The following is a 15,236-nucleotide window of genomic DNA, read 5'->3' as shown; positions in this document are numbered from 1 at the left end:
ACCGAAGTCCCCCATGAGAACCAGGGCCTGTGATCAGGAAACTTTAGCTACCTGTCTGAAGAAAGTCTCATCCACCTGGTAGCCTATAGCAGACACCCGCCACAACATCACCATTGTTGCTCTCCCCTCTGACCTTAACCCAGAGACTTTCAACAGGCCCATCTCCAGTTTCATACTGGAGCTCTGAGCAATCATATGACTCTTGCATAAAGGTTAACTCCTTGTCCTCTTCTCCCCTGCTTGTTCTTCCTGAACACTTTATAGCAATATATGACAGTGCTCCAGTCATGTGAGCTATCCTAAGTCTCTGTTATTCCAAACACATCATAGTTCTGTGACTGTACAAGGACTTCTAATTCCTCCTGCTTGTTTCCCAGGATCCATGCATTCAGGTGCAGACATCTGAGGTAACCAGCCGATTGCCCTACTTTCTCAGGAAGAATGAGAAGACCTCCCCTGTTGCCCCCTCCTGCTTTTGCTATGTAAAGTATTTTATTTTACATGACATCCTGTAAGGCTAAGTACAGATATCTGAAAAGCCCAAGCCTGAATTGATTCAATCTTTGCAGGTCGATTGAACCAACAAGCAAGTTAATACACATTCACTTTTGATTTCAGAAATGCAGCCACATGCCTGCAGTGGCTCAGAATGAGTCCTCCCTTCCCTTTGCCAATGGCCCGAAAGCTGGAGGGAAGCTGAGCTGAAGGGGAAGGGAGGGGGCATGGCCAGGCCCCAGCAGGCTGAGTATGATAGGTTTAAAGCCTCACCCTGGTCTGCAGGGACCCCAGCCAGGATGTGCCTGGCTGGGAGAAGTGAAGCAGCCCTTGCCAGGCTTCTCCCCGAGCAGTGGGGGGACATGGCCAGCAGTGGCTGACCCAGGCCATGTCTCAGGCAAAGGCAGGGAGGGAGGGGAATTAAACCCCCCTGCCTCCCCTCTCCCACAGGCACAGAACCCCAGCAGGGGTCTGCCCAGCTTGTGCCCCCTGCTCACAGCTCAGCATAGTCCAGGACCCCCAGAACACCCCACCCAACCAGGGGGCAATCCCACTGCACCTACCCAGCCTCTGAGATGGGGGTTTCACTTGGGACAGCCCTAGAGCAAAGGCCAGATCAGGGGGAGGGAGGGGAGTGAAACTGGCCCCAAGTCCAGGTTGGGATATGCACAGAGCAGAGCACAGAGGGCGTTCATCCTGGATGTGAGCCCCGCTGAGCAGAGGGACCCAGGTTGGGAGGGGCGGAGAAGGGCAAAGCCGAGCCAAGCTGAGCATGCAGCTCCTTCCCAGTGGCCCCTTCTAGCTGCTGAAGAGTGGCACCTAGGCCAGCTCTGGCCCCCACAGCAGCGTCTGGAGCTTGTTATCCAGCTCCTGGAGAACAGGGGCACCAAAAACCTGGGCAGTGTGATGCTGGAGGCCAAGCCGGGGCAGGCACTGGGCTCCTTCACAGGCCCCAAGGTGGATGGGTGCAAGGGCTCCCCGGCAACAAGAAGGAGCTGGCCACACCCACCACCACCACATGGCATTTTCTGGATGACCTCAGCCCTAAGTGCTAACATTCACTGTCCGCCGGCCCGCCAGGCACCAAACTGGGAGTGCTCTCACTCTTTACCTACCCAGCAGCGGCACAGCACAGCCCCATGTACCGGGTGCCTGATGCAGGATGCTACCCCTAGAGATTCCCTGCCACCATCACTGTCTGCCCATCCAGTGGCCAACCACGGTTCAGCGATGCAGGCAGCGTGGGCGGTACCTACTATTATGGCCAGGGTGGGCCCCCCTGACAGAAGTGGCGGTGGTGGGGAAGTCGTAGGGGTGTGCCCCACACCTGGTACACAGGGCTGCGCTGCACTGCTGCCATGCCACCAGGTAGGTGAAGAATAATCAGGATGCACCCAACAGCAGGTAGTAGTGCTTAGAACTGAAGCCATCCAGCAAGTACTGTGCAGCAGTCATGATGGGTACATCCGGCTCCTCCTCGCTGCCCGGGGAACCCTTGCACCCATCCACCTTGGAGCCTGTGAAGGAGCCCAGTGCCTGGCCCAGCTTGGCCTCCAGAATTGCACTGTCCAGCTTCTTGGTACTCTTGCCCAGCTCCAGGTGCTGCTAGGTTGAGTCTACACTATGCACGTCACTGTGTGGTCCAGGACTGGGGCCAGCCTGGGTGCTGCTCTCCAGCAGGTAGAAAGGGTTGCCAGGCAGGAGCTGCTCCCCAAGCTGCATGCTCAGCCTGGCACAGTTCTGCCTAGGCTTATGTGGACACACACTCCAGCCCTTTCCCCGCACCTCCCTCCCCCCCACCCCACCTGAGTCCTTCTGCCCAGCAGGACTCACATCCAGGATGGAGTTGCCACTGCCACAATCTGTGCATGTCCCCACCTGGGCTTGGGGCCAGTTTCACTCCCGTTCCTCCTCCCAATCTGGCCTATTGTCCCTGGGCTGCCCCAAATGAAACCACCACCGCAGCAGCTGGGAAGGTGCAGCAAGATCACCCCCTGCCTAGGAGTAGGACTCTGGGAGTCCCAGACTGTGCTGAGCCATGAACAGGGAGGAAAAGTCAGGCAGACCCCAGCTAGGGTCCCACGCCTGTGGGAGAGAAGAGGCAGAGGGGTTTATCCCCCTCCACCTGAGCCTGCTGTGCCACACCCATGCCCCCTCCACTCCAGCAGGGAAGAGTCTGGTAGGCGCTGCTCAGCCCGCCCCAGGCAGACCAGGCTGCATCCCTAGCTGGATTTCCCACCCCAACTCCCTTGTCAGCCAGCCCTCTGTGCTCCACTAGGGAGCAGAGAGGTGGGGCCAACCCTGCTCTGCTCGAGCAGACACCACAGCACAGCCCAGGGCTGCAAAGCATCCTGGGATGCTGAGGGACTGATTTAACTTGAACCAGGAAGGGGTCTGGGACAGAAGTTCTGTAAGCTGGTTTGATCCAAATCGGTTAAGTCTGATACTACATTCAGCCAGGTTGATCTTAAACTAGTTTTGCCCATTTTGAAACTGGTTTATATGCACTGAACTTCTGTTCTATTACAGGTTTAAACCAATTTCTGATCATTTTAAACTGGTTTAAGTGTAACTTCTGTCCCTAGCCTAATTGAGTATCAATTCTGATTCCATTCAGAATAGTTTAAACTATGTCTTTATACCTGTAACCTTGACATAAATGGTTTTGGACTGGAAAAACACTTTTATACAGATAGAGAGAGATCAGATCATTTATCGTTATGGGCTTGTCTTGACAAGTTTTAGTAGCTTTAGAAAACTACAACTTAGACATTTTCAGCATATTAGTCCAACAACTGAGCATATAAGATTTCTACTATTCTTTGTGTTTAGGATCCCACAACAACAATTAGTGAGTTTTTTAGCAGACCTAAGACTACATTTCTAGTTTGGCCTAAAAAACAATTCTTATCCTAATTATAATACTGTTTTCAGTGATGCCTTTAGGCCTGAATAGGATAAATATGAAAAACAGGTAATAAATACCAACTCTAAACAAAAGATGGAAATGATATGGTACACTCCTTTCAGAGCAGTCCCTGTGGTGTCAGTCTTCTGTTTTTGGAGCATTCCAGCATAGAAAACCACAGTGTGCTTAAGGATCATTTAACTAACAGTGAATGTTTGCATATTTTGTGCATTTTAAATGCCTATGCTCTTTGTCACCGTGTTTAGTTAAGTGGTTCTCAACCTTTTTAGACTCAAGGTGTCCCTTGAAAAATGCCAGCTCTTATTTTTTCAGTCATTTTTTACTACAAAAAAAAATAGAACAATTCTTCTGTTGCAAAGAACTCAGAAGTCCCACAACAGGAATGTTTTTAACACTATGGATTCCTATTTGAAATCTCTGGGTTTACCTTGTGAATCATGTTTGTACACCTATTAGTACTAACGTGACATGACATGGCACCCCACAGCAACCTTGAAAGAATCCCAAGGCACCCCCTGAGTACTACAGCACCTGATTGAAAACCATTGGTCTAGTACGTTCTCCAAAAAAGTAGTACCAGAGCTGTTGCAGTTGCTTTGGACATGCTGTTAGGGGCAGCAGGTCTCTTACTTTTTCTTTTGCTTAATTAGAAACAAGTTTTGCTCTTGCCGAAATCTTTATGCATCCAACTAATTTCTTAGTAATAGCAACACTTGATTTGACTATGATGATCCAGATGTTGATATGCCCTTCGACAGGTGGATGGCAGGGCAGTGATAAAAGGACCTCCTCTCTTTTTTGTGCCCTATGTGTAACGGCCATTTATTATTTCAGTCCTCTAATTTGAGTTCCAGGGGCATACATTAGCACAGGGGTGTCAAACTCATCTGGCCCTACAAGCCAGTTGATGGTGAAGATCTGGTTCACAGGCCAGATCAAACTCTCAGCCTCCCTTTCTCTTCCCTGCCCCCCACATACTAGATCCAGTATTTGGTACCTGCTCCAGGACCCCACTACATGCAGTCTGGTCTGGTCTGGTCTGGTCTGGGATCCAAACTGCAGATGGCACTCCTGACACACACCAATCTAGAACTGTGCCACACACAGCACCTGCTCCAACCAATCCAGGATCCACTCTGCATGGGGTTTCCTGGTTGCCACCTGCAGCATGGATTCTCGAGCAGGCGCACGGGACTGTCCCATTGCATGGCGTGTAGGTCAGCTCAGACGAGGGTCACCACCACAGGCTGAATGCTGGGGTTTGGCAAGCTGGATCCAAGTCATGGGTTATATCTCTGAGAGCCCTGCATTAACCTAAAGGGCACAGCAAAGATGTTGAACCACAGCTCTGCTCCCCACACTGTATACCAAGAGGAGGAGCAGGCTTACAGTACTCTTAAAGATACCTTTAAAGAAAAAACCAAGAAACCCACTAGGCTGCCTACCCGAGCTCCCATGGGCAAGCAAAACTCTGTACCATATGAAATGCAGAAGGAAGGAATAAGGCACTGTGTAATATCTTTTTTATTGTATTTCTTTTACTCTAGATCAATATTGGATGCACCACAGACAGCTCATCTGCTGACCCAGTGAAGCTTGAATTCTCACGAGACTTAGGGGCAACCTGGCACATGCTTCTGCCACTCTGCTACAGCAGTAGCAGTCATCTCAGCTCGCTATGCTCCACTGAGCATCATCCAAGTAGCACGTACTATGCTGGTACAACTCAGGGCTGGCGAAGAGAGGTAATTCACTTTGGAAAACTGCACCTATGTGGGTAAGTGACTTCTAATTCTGCCAAGGACTTTTTATTTTTATTTTTAGTTAATTTTCTGTCCAGTATTTTCTCCAAGAAACATATCAATTCATGAAAACCAATCTAGTCTCATATTTTTCCTTAAACAGCCTCTAACACTTGGATAGTTCACAGAAATGTATAAGTCTCAATAGTACACCTAAATGTACATTACTGCACTCTTTGTGAAAGTGAAGGATTTTGATCTGGCTACATGTCACATTTTACATCTTGAAGCATGAAGACTGATTGTACTTGGGATCATAGCTTAGCTACTGTAGTACAACTGCAGATATTTCCATTTATCTGTGTGTCTGATTTTATTTGGATGCTTACTAAGATGTGTAAGATTCACTTATATCAGTGATTGTTACAGCAGTACCTTGCATTGGAAAGATAAAGTAAAATGGCTCAGATCTCCTTAAGTCCTCTCACTATAGCTCTTTAGGACAAAGAGGTATGCAGTAATTCATCAAAAGTATTCTTGCATTTGAGGTCTTAGAAATACTTGACTTAGTGCAGGAAGAGGTATTAAATAGTTCTTTCCAGCTCTAATATCACTATGGCTTTATGGTCACAATCGATTGATCAAAGAAGATCAAATATTAATAAATATCCAGCAAATAAAAGTAGGGTCAGAGGGATGGCTTTGAATTATTCTCTTAAGAAACAATATGTGTTTTGGTAATATCTTTTATTGGACTATGTAGCTGGGAGAGATGCTAGGTAAGTTTTCTGGCACAAAATGCCAATGGCAGCAAACTTCTTAAACTTGGCCTGTAGTCCCTATTACCTCCAGAGAGCAAGAGAGTGCCAAGTGTACAAAGTTTATATGCAGCACCTGGCCAGGGAAACTCATTGCAAGCTTCAGGGGTTCCCCTAGCTCAATTTCCCCATGCATAATACCTTTATTTCACCATACCTGTGGGAAAGCATGAACTGGAAAGTGTTTTGTAAATATAAACTTGTCTAACATCTCTCCCTTCTGTATAGTTACTTCAGTAAATGATCATACTAAATAAATCCCACTTTCACGTATTCTCTGGACAGTTAGGGATACAACATTACAATAACACTGCTGTTATTCTCTCAAAACCACATTTCTGTTTAATTTGTTCTCCTTCCTTCTCATACTCTGTTATTCTTTATATGCAGCATGGATATGTTTAGCACTGATAATACAAATTAAAATGGCAAGTCAACACTCCAAGGAGTTTACAATTTAACTTAACAACTTGTAACATCAATTGCTTTTAAGAATGAGCTATATGAAAACAGGTTGAGTATCTGTTAACATCTCCTATTATGTTTTCATTCCTCCTAATTTAAGGTGATATTATGTCACCCTTCTTCTACAGCTGGCTTATTGTGACTAATTGTGAAATAAGATGTCACTGAACATGAGCAGGGGGAGCAAATCTGGTTCTTAGATTATTAATTAAAACAAAAGTCAAAGCCACCCAAGTCCAATAACATACTCTCTGAAACTGGTGGAGTAGAGGATGCTCAAATTTGAAATCCTAGTTCAAGTCCTCCACTAATTATTTTTAAGGATGGTAACTAGTGGATCAGATTCCTTGGTTTCCTGTAAATAAGTTTGCACTGAATATAAGTATAGTGGCATACTGGATATTGAAGCTAATGAACATATCTGGCCACTTTTAGCAAATATATTCAGTGAGTTAGTGTTACAAGAAACAATTGTACTTTCTTATGCAATTGAATTCTGTTTGACTTGGATGTACTATATATCTTTTTCAGATCAGTAAGATTCAGATGGTACCAGGGATTTTATCCTGCTGGGTCACAACCAGTAACTTGGGCTATTGATAATGTCTACATTGGCCCGCAGTGTGAGGAGATGTGTAATGGTCATGGCAGCTGTGTCAATGGAACTAAATGCATCTGTGATCCAGGCTATTCTGGTCCAACCTGTAAAATAAGCACCAAGAATTTGGACTTTCTCAAGGATGATTTTGAAGGTATCTCTTTGATTGTATGAACTCTCACAGCTATTTCTGTTTACTCTCCTTTTGGGAACACCCAATTAAAGAGAGAAAAAATCCTAAGGTCAAATCTTTCTCCCCTTCCTAAGTCTGCCTGGTTTACATCAGTGGGACTCTTCAGTTGAGTAAGACAGAAGGTAGAGCTGGGTGACACATTATAAACTAACTGATACATAGAAGCATGCGCTTTCATAGGCAGCAACGTAGTTCATCAGAAATTGTGAGTAAAGCGAGTAAAGTGGTCAGGATTTGGCCCTTAACCAATATTTATGACAACTGGGTGTTTCTGACAGCACTTTTTATGGCACTTCCTGCTACTTTCTCACCTATGGCTACAGAAACACACATTCTCCACTAGAATACAGTTTTCTGAAACTCTACAGCTAGAAAAGCAATTCATTTTTTCACAGTAATAGATGTACAGAATTGCTGGCAAGGGAAATCTAAATGAATTCACTGAAAGCTGTGAATACATCATTAAAATTAATGTTGTCTGCTGGTAATAATATTAGTTCATACATTCAGATGTAGAATAAATTAAAATGGGATGACCAGAGGACTTTCTATTACTGCACAGGGATTCTGAGTTAATGAGTTAATGATGTAAAATTCCTCAGCAGAAGCCTTAGAAAACCAGACCGTATCTTTCAACTTTCCAGTAGTTTAAGGAAAGGCACAAAAACTCCAATTGAGAAGCACCAACCCCTGAAATGAGACGCACTAAACAACACTATTACTATCATGTAGCCCTCCCATTACATGCTTCTTTCATTTCCCTCCATTGTGGTATTGCCTCCCATTCTCCCTTAAATGCAATCCCTTGACAACCTGGGTTGAATGAGGCTTGCTGTCAGGTAGTCTCATGCCACATGCCTCAGAATTCTTTCTTTCTCAAAATGCAAGTTTCTCCATTAACAACACAAAATACAAGTTTTAGTTAAAATAGTATTTACAAACCAAATTCCTTCCATCATATTTGTCACTCTTCATTTCAAACTTAGCCAACTGTTACCTGCCATTTGGCACATGACACTCACCTGTTTCCCAATAGTGTTCAATGTTTTTATGTAATCTAAATAAAAATATAGGAAAGCCATCAGTCTTCTTTGAGTTATGTTTATTTAGCTTATTTTTGGAGGAAATTGTTATAGTAAGAGTGCCTCAGGATAAATTCTAAATATATACGTGTGTTGTATACTCAGGTCAGCTAGAATCTGATAGGTTCTTGCTGGTGAGTGGTGGAAAACCATCAAGGAAGTGCGGTATCCTGTCTGGTGGAAACAACCTCTTCTTTAATGAGGATGGCTTGCGTATGCTGATGACTCGAGACATGGATCTGTCCCAGGCAAGGTAACACAGCTCTAACAATCTTCCATAATTCTGTTGTGACAATAGCTGAGCAACTCTTTGTATTATGTTTCTAGGGTGATAGAGAGCTGATATAGTTATATCAGAGTAAATCCTTTAGTCTTTGCTCAGGCAAACTCCCTTTTTAAATCAGTAGGCATTTAAGTCAAAGGTAGTTCTCTGTGGGTAAGAGCTGTAGTATTTGACCCAGCATCCTTTGAAGTTTGTTTATATGGAAACTATTTTTCTTTCTTGGTGAAATTGGTTTGGTATTATATGCTCTCCTTATTTTTCATTTTGATAGCATTATGAATGCTTAAAGTAGGAGCATCAGTTTCTAGTGTAGCTTTTATAGTCATCATTGTGTAATTCCTTAATTTATGGAACTTAATTTCTTCTTATTGCATACATTTGCTTCCAGTAATTCACTGAGAAATTCCAATCAAACTGTCACCAGCTACATTGAGCACAGCCATTTAAAAACAAATATGGCCTGCAGAAGACATATTTAATGAGAGGACATGTCTAAAATGTTAACCAAGCAAAAACATACATACATATATACATAATACATACATACATAGTAGTAGTATGTGGCAGTTTATGGTCATACCCTGGACCTATACACACACACATGCACATATATATAAAACTGTGTCATACATATAGTTTCATAGTTTCATTGTTTCTAGGGTCAGAAGGGACCTGAATAGATCATCTAGTCTGACCCCCTGCCATGGCAGGAAAGAGTACTGGGGTCAAACGACCCCAGCAAGGTGTTCATCTAACCTCCTCTTAAACACCCCCAAGGGTAGAAGCCTGCACCACTTCTCTTGGAAGCTGGTTCCAGACCCTAGCCGCCCTGACCGTGAAGTAGCGCCTCCTGATATCCAGCCTAAACCTACCCTCTGCCAGCTTGTGACTGTTATTCCTGGTCACTCCTGGCAGTGCTCGGGGGAACAGGGACTCCCCCAATGCCTGCTGATCCCTCCTGACTAGTTTATAACAGGCCACTAGATCCCCCCTCAGCTGTCTCTTTTGGAGGCTGAACAGGTTCAGGTCCTGTAGCCTCTCCTCATAGGACCTGCCCTGCTGTCCCCTGATCATGCGAGTGGCCTCCTCTGGACCCTCTCCATGCTGTCCACATCCCTCCTGAAGTGCAGCGCCCAGAACTGGATGCAGTACTCCAGCTGCGGCCTGACCAGTGCTGCGTAGAGGGGGAGAATCACCTCTTTGGACCTGCTCGAGATGCATCTGTGGATGCATGCCAAGGTGCGGTTGGCCTTCCTGACTGCCTCCCCACACTGCCGGCCCATGTTCATCTTGGAGTCAATGATGACTCCAAGATCCTTTTCCGCCTCCATGCTGACAAGAGAAGAGTTCCCCAGCCTGTAGGTATGGTGCCGGTTGTTCCTCCTGAGGTGCATCACCTTGCACTTGTCTGTGTTGAAACCCACCCTATTCTCGTCCGCCTACCCTTGTAACCTGTCTAGGTCTGATTGTAGCCTGATGCATCCTTCCAGTGTGCCCACATCCCCCCACATCTTAGTGTCATCAGCAAATTTGAACCCCTCGTCCAAGTCACTGATGAAGATGTTGAACAGTGCGGGCCCAAGGACCGAGCCCTGCGGAACCCCACTGCCCTCGTCCTTCCAGGTTGAGAAGGACCCATCCACTACCACCCTCTGGGTGCGGCCCTCCAGCCAGTTGGCGACCCATTTGTCTGTGTGGGTGTTGACACCGCAGTCCCCCAGTTTCTTGATGAGAACGGGGTGAGAGACAGTGTCGAAGGCCTTCCGAAAGTCCAGGAAGACTATGTCCACTGCTACCGCTGCATCTAATGATTTGGTGATCTGATCGTAAAAGGCCACCAGGTTGGTCTGACAGGACCTGCCACTGATGAACCCATGTTGGTTGCCCCTAAGCATGCAGTCCCCAGCTGGCCCCTTGTGGATGTGTGCCAGAATAATTTTCTCAAACAGCTTGCCTAGGATCGAGGTAAGACTATCTGGCCTGTAGTTTCCCGGGTCCTCCTTCTTACCCTTTTTGAAGATGGGAACCATGTTGGCCCTCTTCCAGTCCTCTGGCAGCACACCAGAGCACCACAAGTGCTCGTAAAGCCGTGCCAGGGGTCCTGCAGTGACCTCAGCCAATTCCTTTAGAACTCTAGGGTGGAGATCATCCGGGCCGGCTGACTTGAATACGTCCATTCCCTCCAGAAGCTCCCTAACTAGTTCCTCACTAACCCTTGGCCCAGGTGTGCCTCCCCCGGGGCCCAAGGGGGGCCCAGCAGGGAGGTGGCTGTTCTGGTCCCTACTTAGGAAGACGGAGGCAAAGAAATCGTAAAACATGTTAGCTTTGTCGTCTCGTGTGATGACCAAATTTCCCAACGTGTCCTGCAGGGGCCCCACATTACCCAGAACCTTCTTTTTACCCCCTATGTATTTAAAGAAGGACTTCTTATTGTCCTTAATCTGGGAAGCTAGACCTAATTCCATCTCTGCCTTGGCCTTCCTGACTGCCCCCCTACATCCCCGAGCGACTGCAGTATAGTTGTCCCTGGTGATGTCCCCTTCTTTGCATATGTGTGTGTGTGTGTATATATATATATACACACACATATATATATATAATTATACACATATGTATATAATTATATATATAGAATCTATATATATATCTATACATATACACACATATAGATAGATAGATATACATACATATATGAGTCTGTGTCTGTGTGTGTACATACACACACATGCCTCGCTGCAGCAGGGAGCTAGACCCAGATTCCATGCTGGTAAGTAGAAGGGGGGCTGGAGGAGGGGGGAGGGGACCATGGGGGGACACCTGCCAGGCCCCCTCCCCTGCCTGCCTCCCCAGCCCCCTTGATTGCCCCGCTGACCCTCACCCACTGTCCCAGCCCCGCCATGGCTGCCCCACCCACCCCACCTCCCAGGTCTTTAAAAAAAACCACACTCACTGGGTGCTGCCAGGCAGGGGAGGCAATTCCTGCTGCCCCCAACTGCTCTGCACTGCATGGGGGGCTCTGCCACAAGTCACCCAACCCCTGCCCACTCTCCCATCCACTGCCCATGGCTGCCCTGCCCACCCCAGCTCCCAGCTCATTAAAAAAAAAGAAAAAAAGCCTCGTACACCAGCTGCTACAGCATCCTTGGAGCTTCTGGGGGCTCATGGCAGAGCCCCACACACAGTGCGGGGCAGCAGGGATCGCACCCTTGCCTGGCAGGAGCCAGTGAATGGGGGCTTTTTTAAAGAACCAGGAGCTGAGGTGTATGGAGCAGCCATGGGGGATGGGCTGGGAGAGGAGATGGGGGTTGGGTGGCTCATGGGGGTGGTGGGGATCACCCCCTGTGGCATCTTATGGACATGGCACAGGGTACTGTCATCCCACTAGCACACACCCTCAGAAAAAACCAGGCCAGGTCTTGCTGTCACCTGCGGCTCCCAGCACTGCACGCCAGAGCTCCACACCCTTGGGCTGAGCCAGGTCCTGCCTGACTGGCCCTCATGCTGTCAGCTGAGCCCAGCCTGGCCCTGGGGCATGCAGCTCTGGCATGCGGACCCATCCCAGTTATTCCCAAAGGTGTGCACTAACAGGATGACAGTGCCCTGCGCCATGTCCAGCTGCCAGTTCTGGGGCAGTGCCACACTGCTGTGGGTGTCTACCAAGAGTGAGCATGAGTGCCCTGATGGCTGCTGCTGCTGCAGGGGGGACTTTGCACCATGCGGGGGGCTGGGTGGGGGACGCACCCCTCCTACATAGACTCCCCCACCGCAGTAGTCCCCCCACACACACTTCCCTATATACCAGGGACAGAGTCTGGGTCCAGTCCACTGCTGCTGCCTTGCCCTGTTCCTGTTTGCTCCAGCATGCTGAGGCATCTCTCTGGAGGACTCAGCTTCTGGTTTATTCAGGGGGCTGCTTTTTTCAGTGTGGTTTTTTTTTATACCAGGATTTCTTGGTATCAGAATTAGAGTCCATGCTGCAAACGTGCAGCACAAGGAACATGTTTTCATCCCCAGTGTACCTCTTATAGATTGCATAGACATTAGGGCTAGAAGGGACCTCAGAAGATCATTAAATTCAACCTCTGCCCCAGGGGCAGGAAGTCAGCTGGGATCACAGGATCCCAGCAAGATAAATGTCCAATTGACTCTTAAAGGAATCCAGAGTAGGTGCTTGCACCCCCTCTGATGGCAGTGTGTTCCAGGTCTTGGGGGCTCTTGCAACCAGTTTGAGATGCCACAACAGGCATGTGCTCACTTGTTTGGTTGCATGTATACATACATACATACACACATAGATCTGCTTTATTTATATATTAAACCAATGCAAAAGTTAATTGTCTGCAAATCAGAACAACTAGTTTTCTGATTCATTCAGTATCTAAGCTTATAGTGCTTAAATTACTTTTTTTGATCAGGTGCATTTTTCCTCATATTTGTTCACTTTTAGTACACCATTCTTCTACTCCTTATGCGAGACTTGTCTAATACTCCTAGCAAATCATATTTTAATATGTTCTTTATCTCTTTTTTGGCTTGTCCTCATTAGCATAAATGCTTTACCTAGTGACACTATTGCACAGCTTCATAATGCGCAGTGGTACTTAATTACTAACTGTTAAGTTTTTAGAGAAATAATAAGCCCTGGCTTTAGGTGGACCATCACTAACATCTAATATCACAGGCATTAATATTTAATTTCCAAAGTTCTTCAAAGCAAATGTGTTTTTACAGCTTGGCAAGCACAAAAATCAATACCCTTTCAGTAATTTGGTTGTCTACCGTGTTCTGAAATTAACACTATTTTACCACTGATACAAGAGTCCTGTGAGATGCCCCATCACTCTAAAAACACAATGTATTTTCCTTCTCTCTCATGTTCAAAGAATAATCAGTTATCCCTTCTCCGTAGTAGGCCCTAATGGATTTGCATACATTGACCTCAAGGTGTTATATGTAAAATCCTAATTTCCTTTAAGACTGGAGATGAATGAATGCTATGCTAATAAAAGAAAAACAGGGCAGTGTGTTTAATATTTTAGTGTATGCAATGGAAAAATTGTTGGCAAATAATTGCTTCCTTTCTTACCCTCTTTGAATAAAGCCACAATGTATACTGCAGAGTCATTTCTAATATCCATTTTTAGCTTTCCACAATTAATAAAATGGGAGTTTGTTAATAGTTAGCTTCACCAGCTTCCCGCTAAACTCTGAAACAGATTCCTCCATGATATAAATGAGCCAAATCCCACTGAGATCATTAGTAGTTATGTCAGTTTATGCCAGGGATTAATTTGGCACTCTGAAAGTGGGAGTTCCCAATAGATCTTTTAAAGAGAACTGCCAAGGTTAAATGTAAGAGCAGTGGGGTCAGTAACCATGTTAAAAGCCTTGTGTATCCTCATGAGAAGATCCCCTGAAAAATGAGAATAGTAATTATGTCTGTGCCAGCAGATAAGTCTTAGTGGTTAGGAAGGTAAAACTTGTTATACGAGATCTGATCAATGGTCTGTCTTGTCAGCATCCTGTCTGCAAAAAATTCAATATGAAATAGTCATAAATTAGTGGATAAAATCGATTTCATAGTGGATAAAAACAGATTTAAAAAATATATATTGTCAGAATCAACGTGGGCTTCATCCTTGCCAGTTCTTTGAGTACAATCTAAATAGATCTAGTTGTACTACAGGTCCAGACACTTCTTTGGTGTCTATTGGTGTTGCATCTAAAGGCAAACTTTTGGTTTTGCAGTTAAAAATAGATACATTTTTTTCCCAAAGATATTTCGTGGCATGGGAAAAAGGTAAGTTAAAATTTACTCTGCAAAAAAAAAAAATCTATCTTCACTTTTGATTACTTCTATCTCTTTTGAAAGATTTACTGATGAATTATTCAAAATAAAAAGAGAAAAGAATAACAAGCTATAAGCAGGACAGATTCCAACGGGGACAAGGTCACTTGCTTTTTTTTTCCCCTTTGAATTACTTGATCAGTGTCAAAAAAGAGAAACTATAGGAATACAAAGACCCACCGGCTGTAAATCCAACCCTTTAAAGTTGATATGTTGATACATGTAGGTCCTCAGTGTTGTTTTACAGTGCTAGCAATGTATTTCCCTGGGACACAGTTTGACATGATGTATATTGAAAGGAGCTATTTTTGGTAAGAATAGAAACTGACAATACTAAGGAGCACTTGAATTAATTGACTCATTAGTAAGGTATTTTGTAGAAGCTTTCCCTCAAAAGTCTCCCTGCCCTGCAAATTTACCTGAAGATCAAAACAAAACCAGTTCTCTAATACAAAACTTGTTACAGTGTTTTATTATACTATCAAGCATCCAGTACTTAAGTGATGATAATTAGCACTGTTAAAGCACTTTACTTTTTACAAAGCGCTGTGCAAACATCAATTAATATTCACAATACCCATGTGAGGTTGATGAGTAAATATCACTGTAACCTCTGTTTTTCTTCAGTTCCCCATGTATGTGATTGTACTCTTCTTTACCCCAGAGGAAGGATTCCCAAACTTCTTACAAGTCTGTTATTCCTTCTTCAAATGGTTTCTTAGAAGTTGAATGAAATCTTGGTGCCATTAAAGTCCCTGAGAGAGTTTTGCCAGGGACCTCAAT

General features: G+C 45.3%; 1 protein-coding gene across 1 annotated transcript in view; it reads left to right on the top strand.

The window, feature by feature from the left end:
* RELN (reelin) overlaps positions 1-15,236 on the top strand; it is a 567,367-nt gene that overhangs the window by 486,013 nt on the left and 66,118 nt on the right. The window contains exons 41-43 of the mRNA XM_090041978.1: positions 4,972-5,201; positions 6,981-7,201; positions 8,428-8,575. Coding sequence (XP_089898104.1) covers positions 4,972-5,201; positions 6,981-7,201; positions 8,428-8,575 — 599 coding nt within the window. The remainder of the gene's footprint in view (positions 1-4,971; positions 5,202-6,980; positions 7,202-8,427; positions 8,576-15,236) is intronic.

Source organism: Crocodylus siamensis, chromosome 4 (assembly GCF_052110815.1).
Source record: "Crocodylus siamensis isolate JL-2025a chromosome 4, ASM5211081v1, whole genome shotgun sequence".
Classification (NCBI taxonomy): Eukaryota; Metazoa; Chordata; order Crocodylia; family Crocodylidae; genus Crocodylus; species Crocodylus siamensis.
This window is presented reverse-complemented; position numbering and strand designations above follow the sequence as displayed.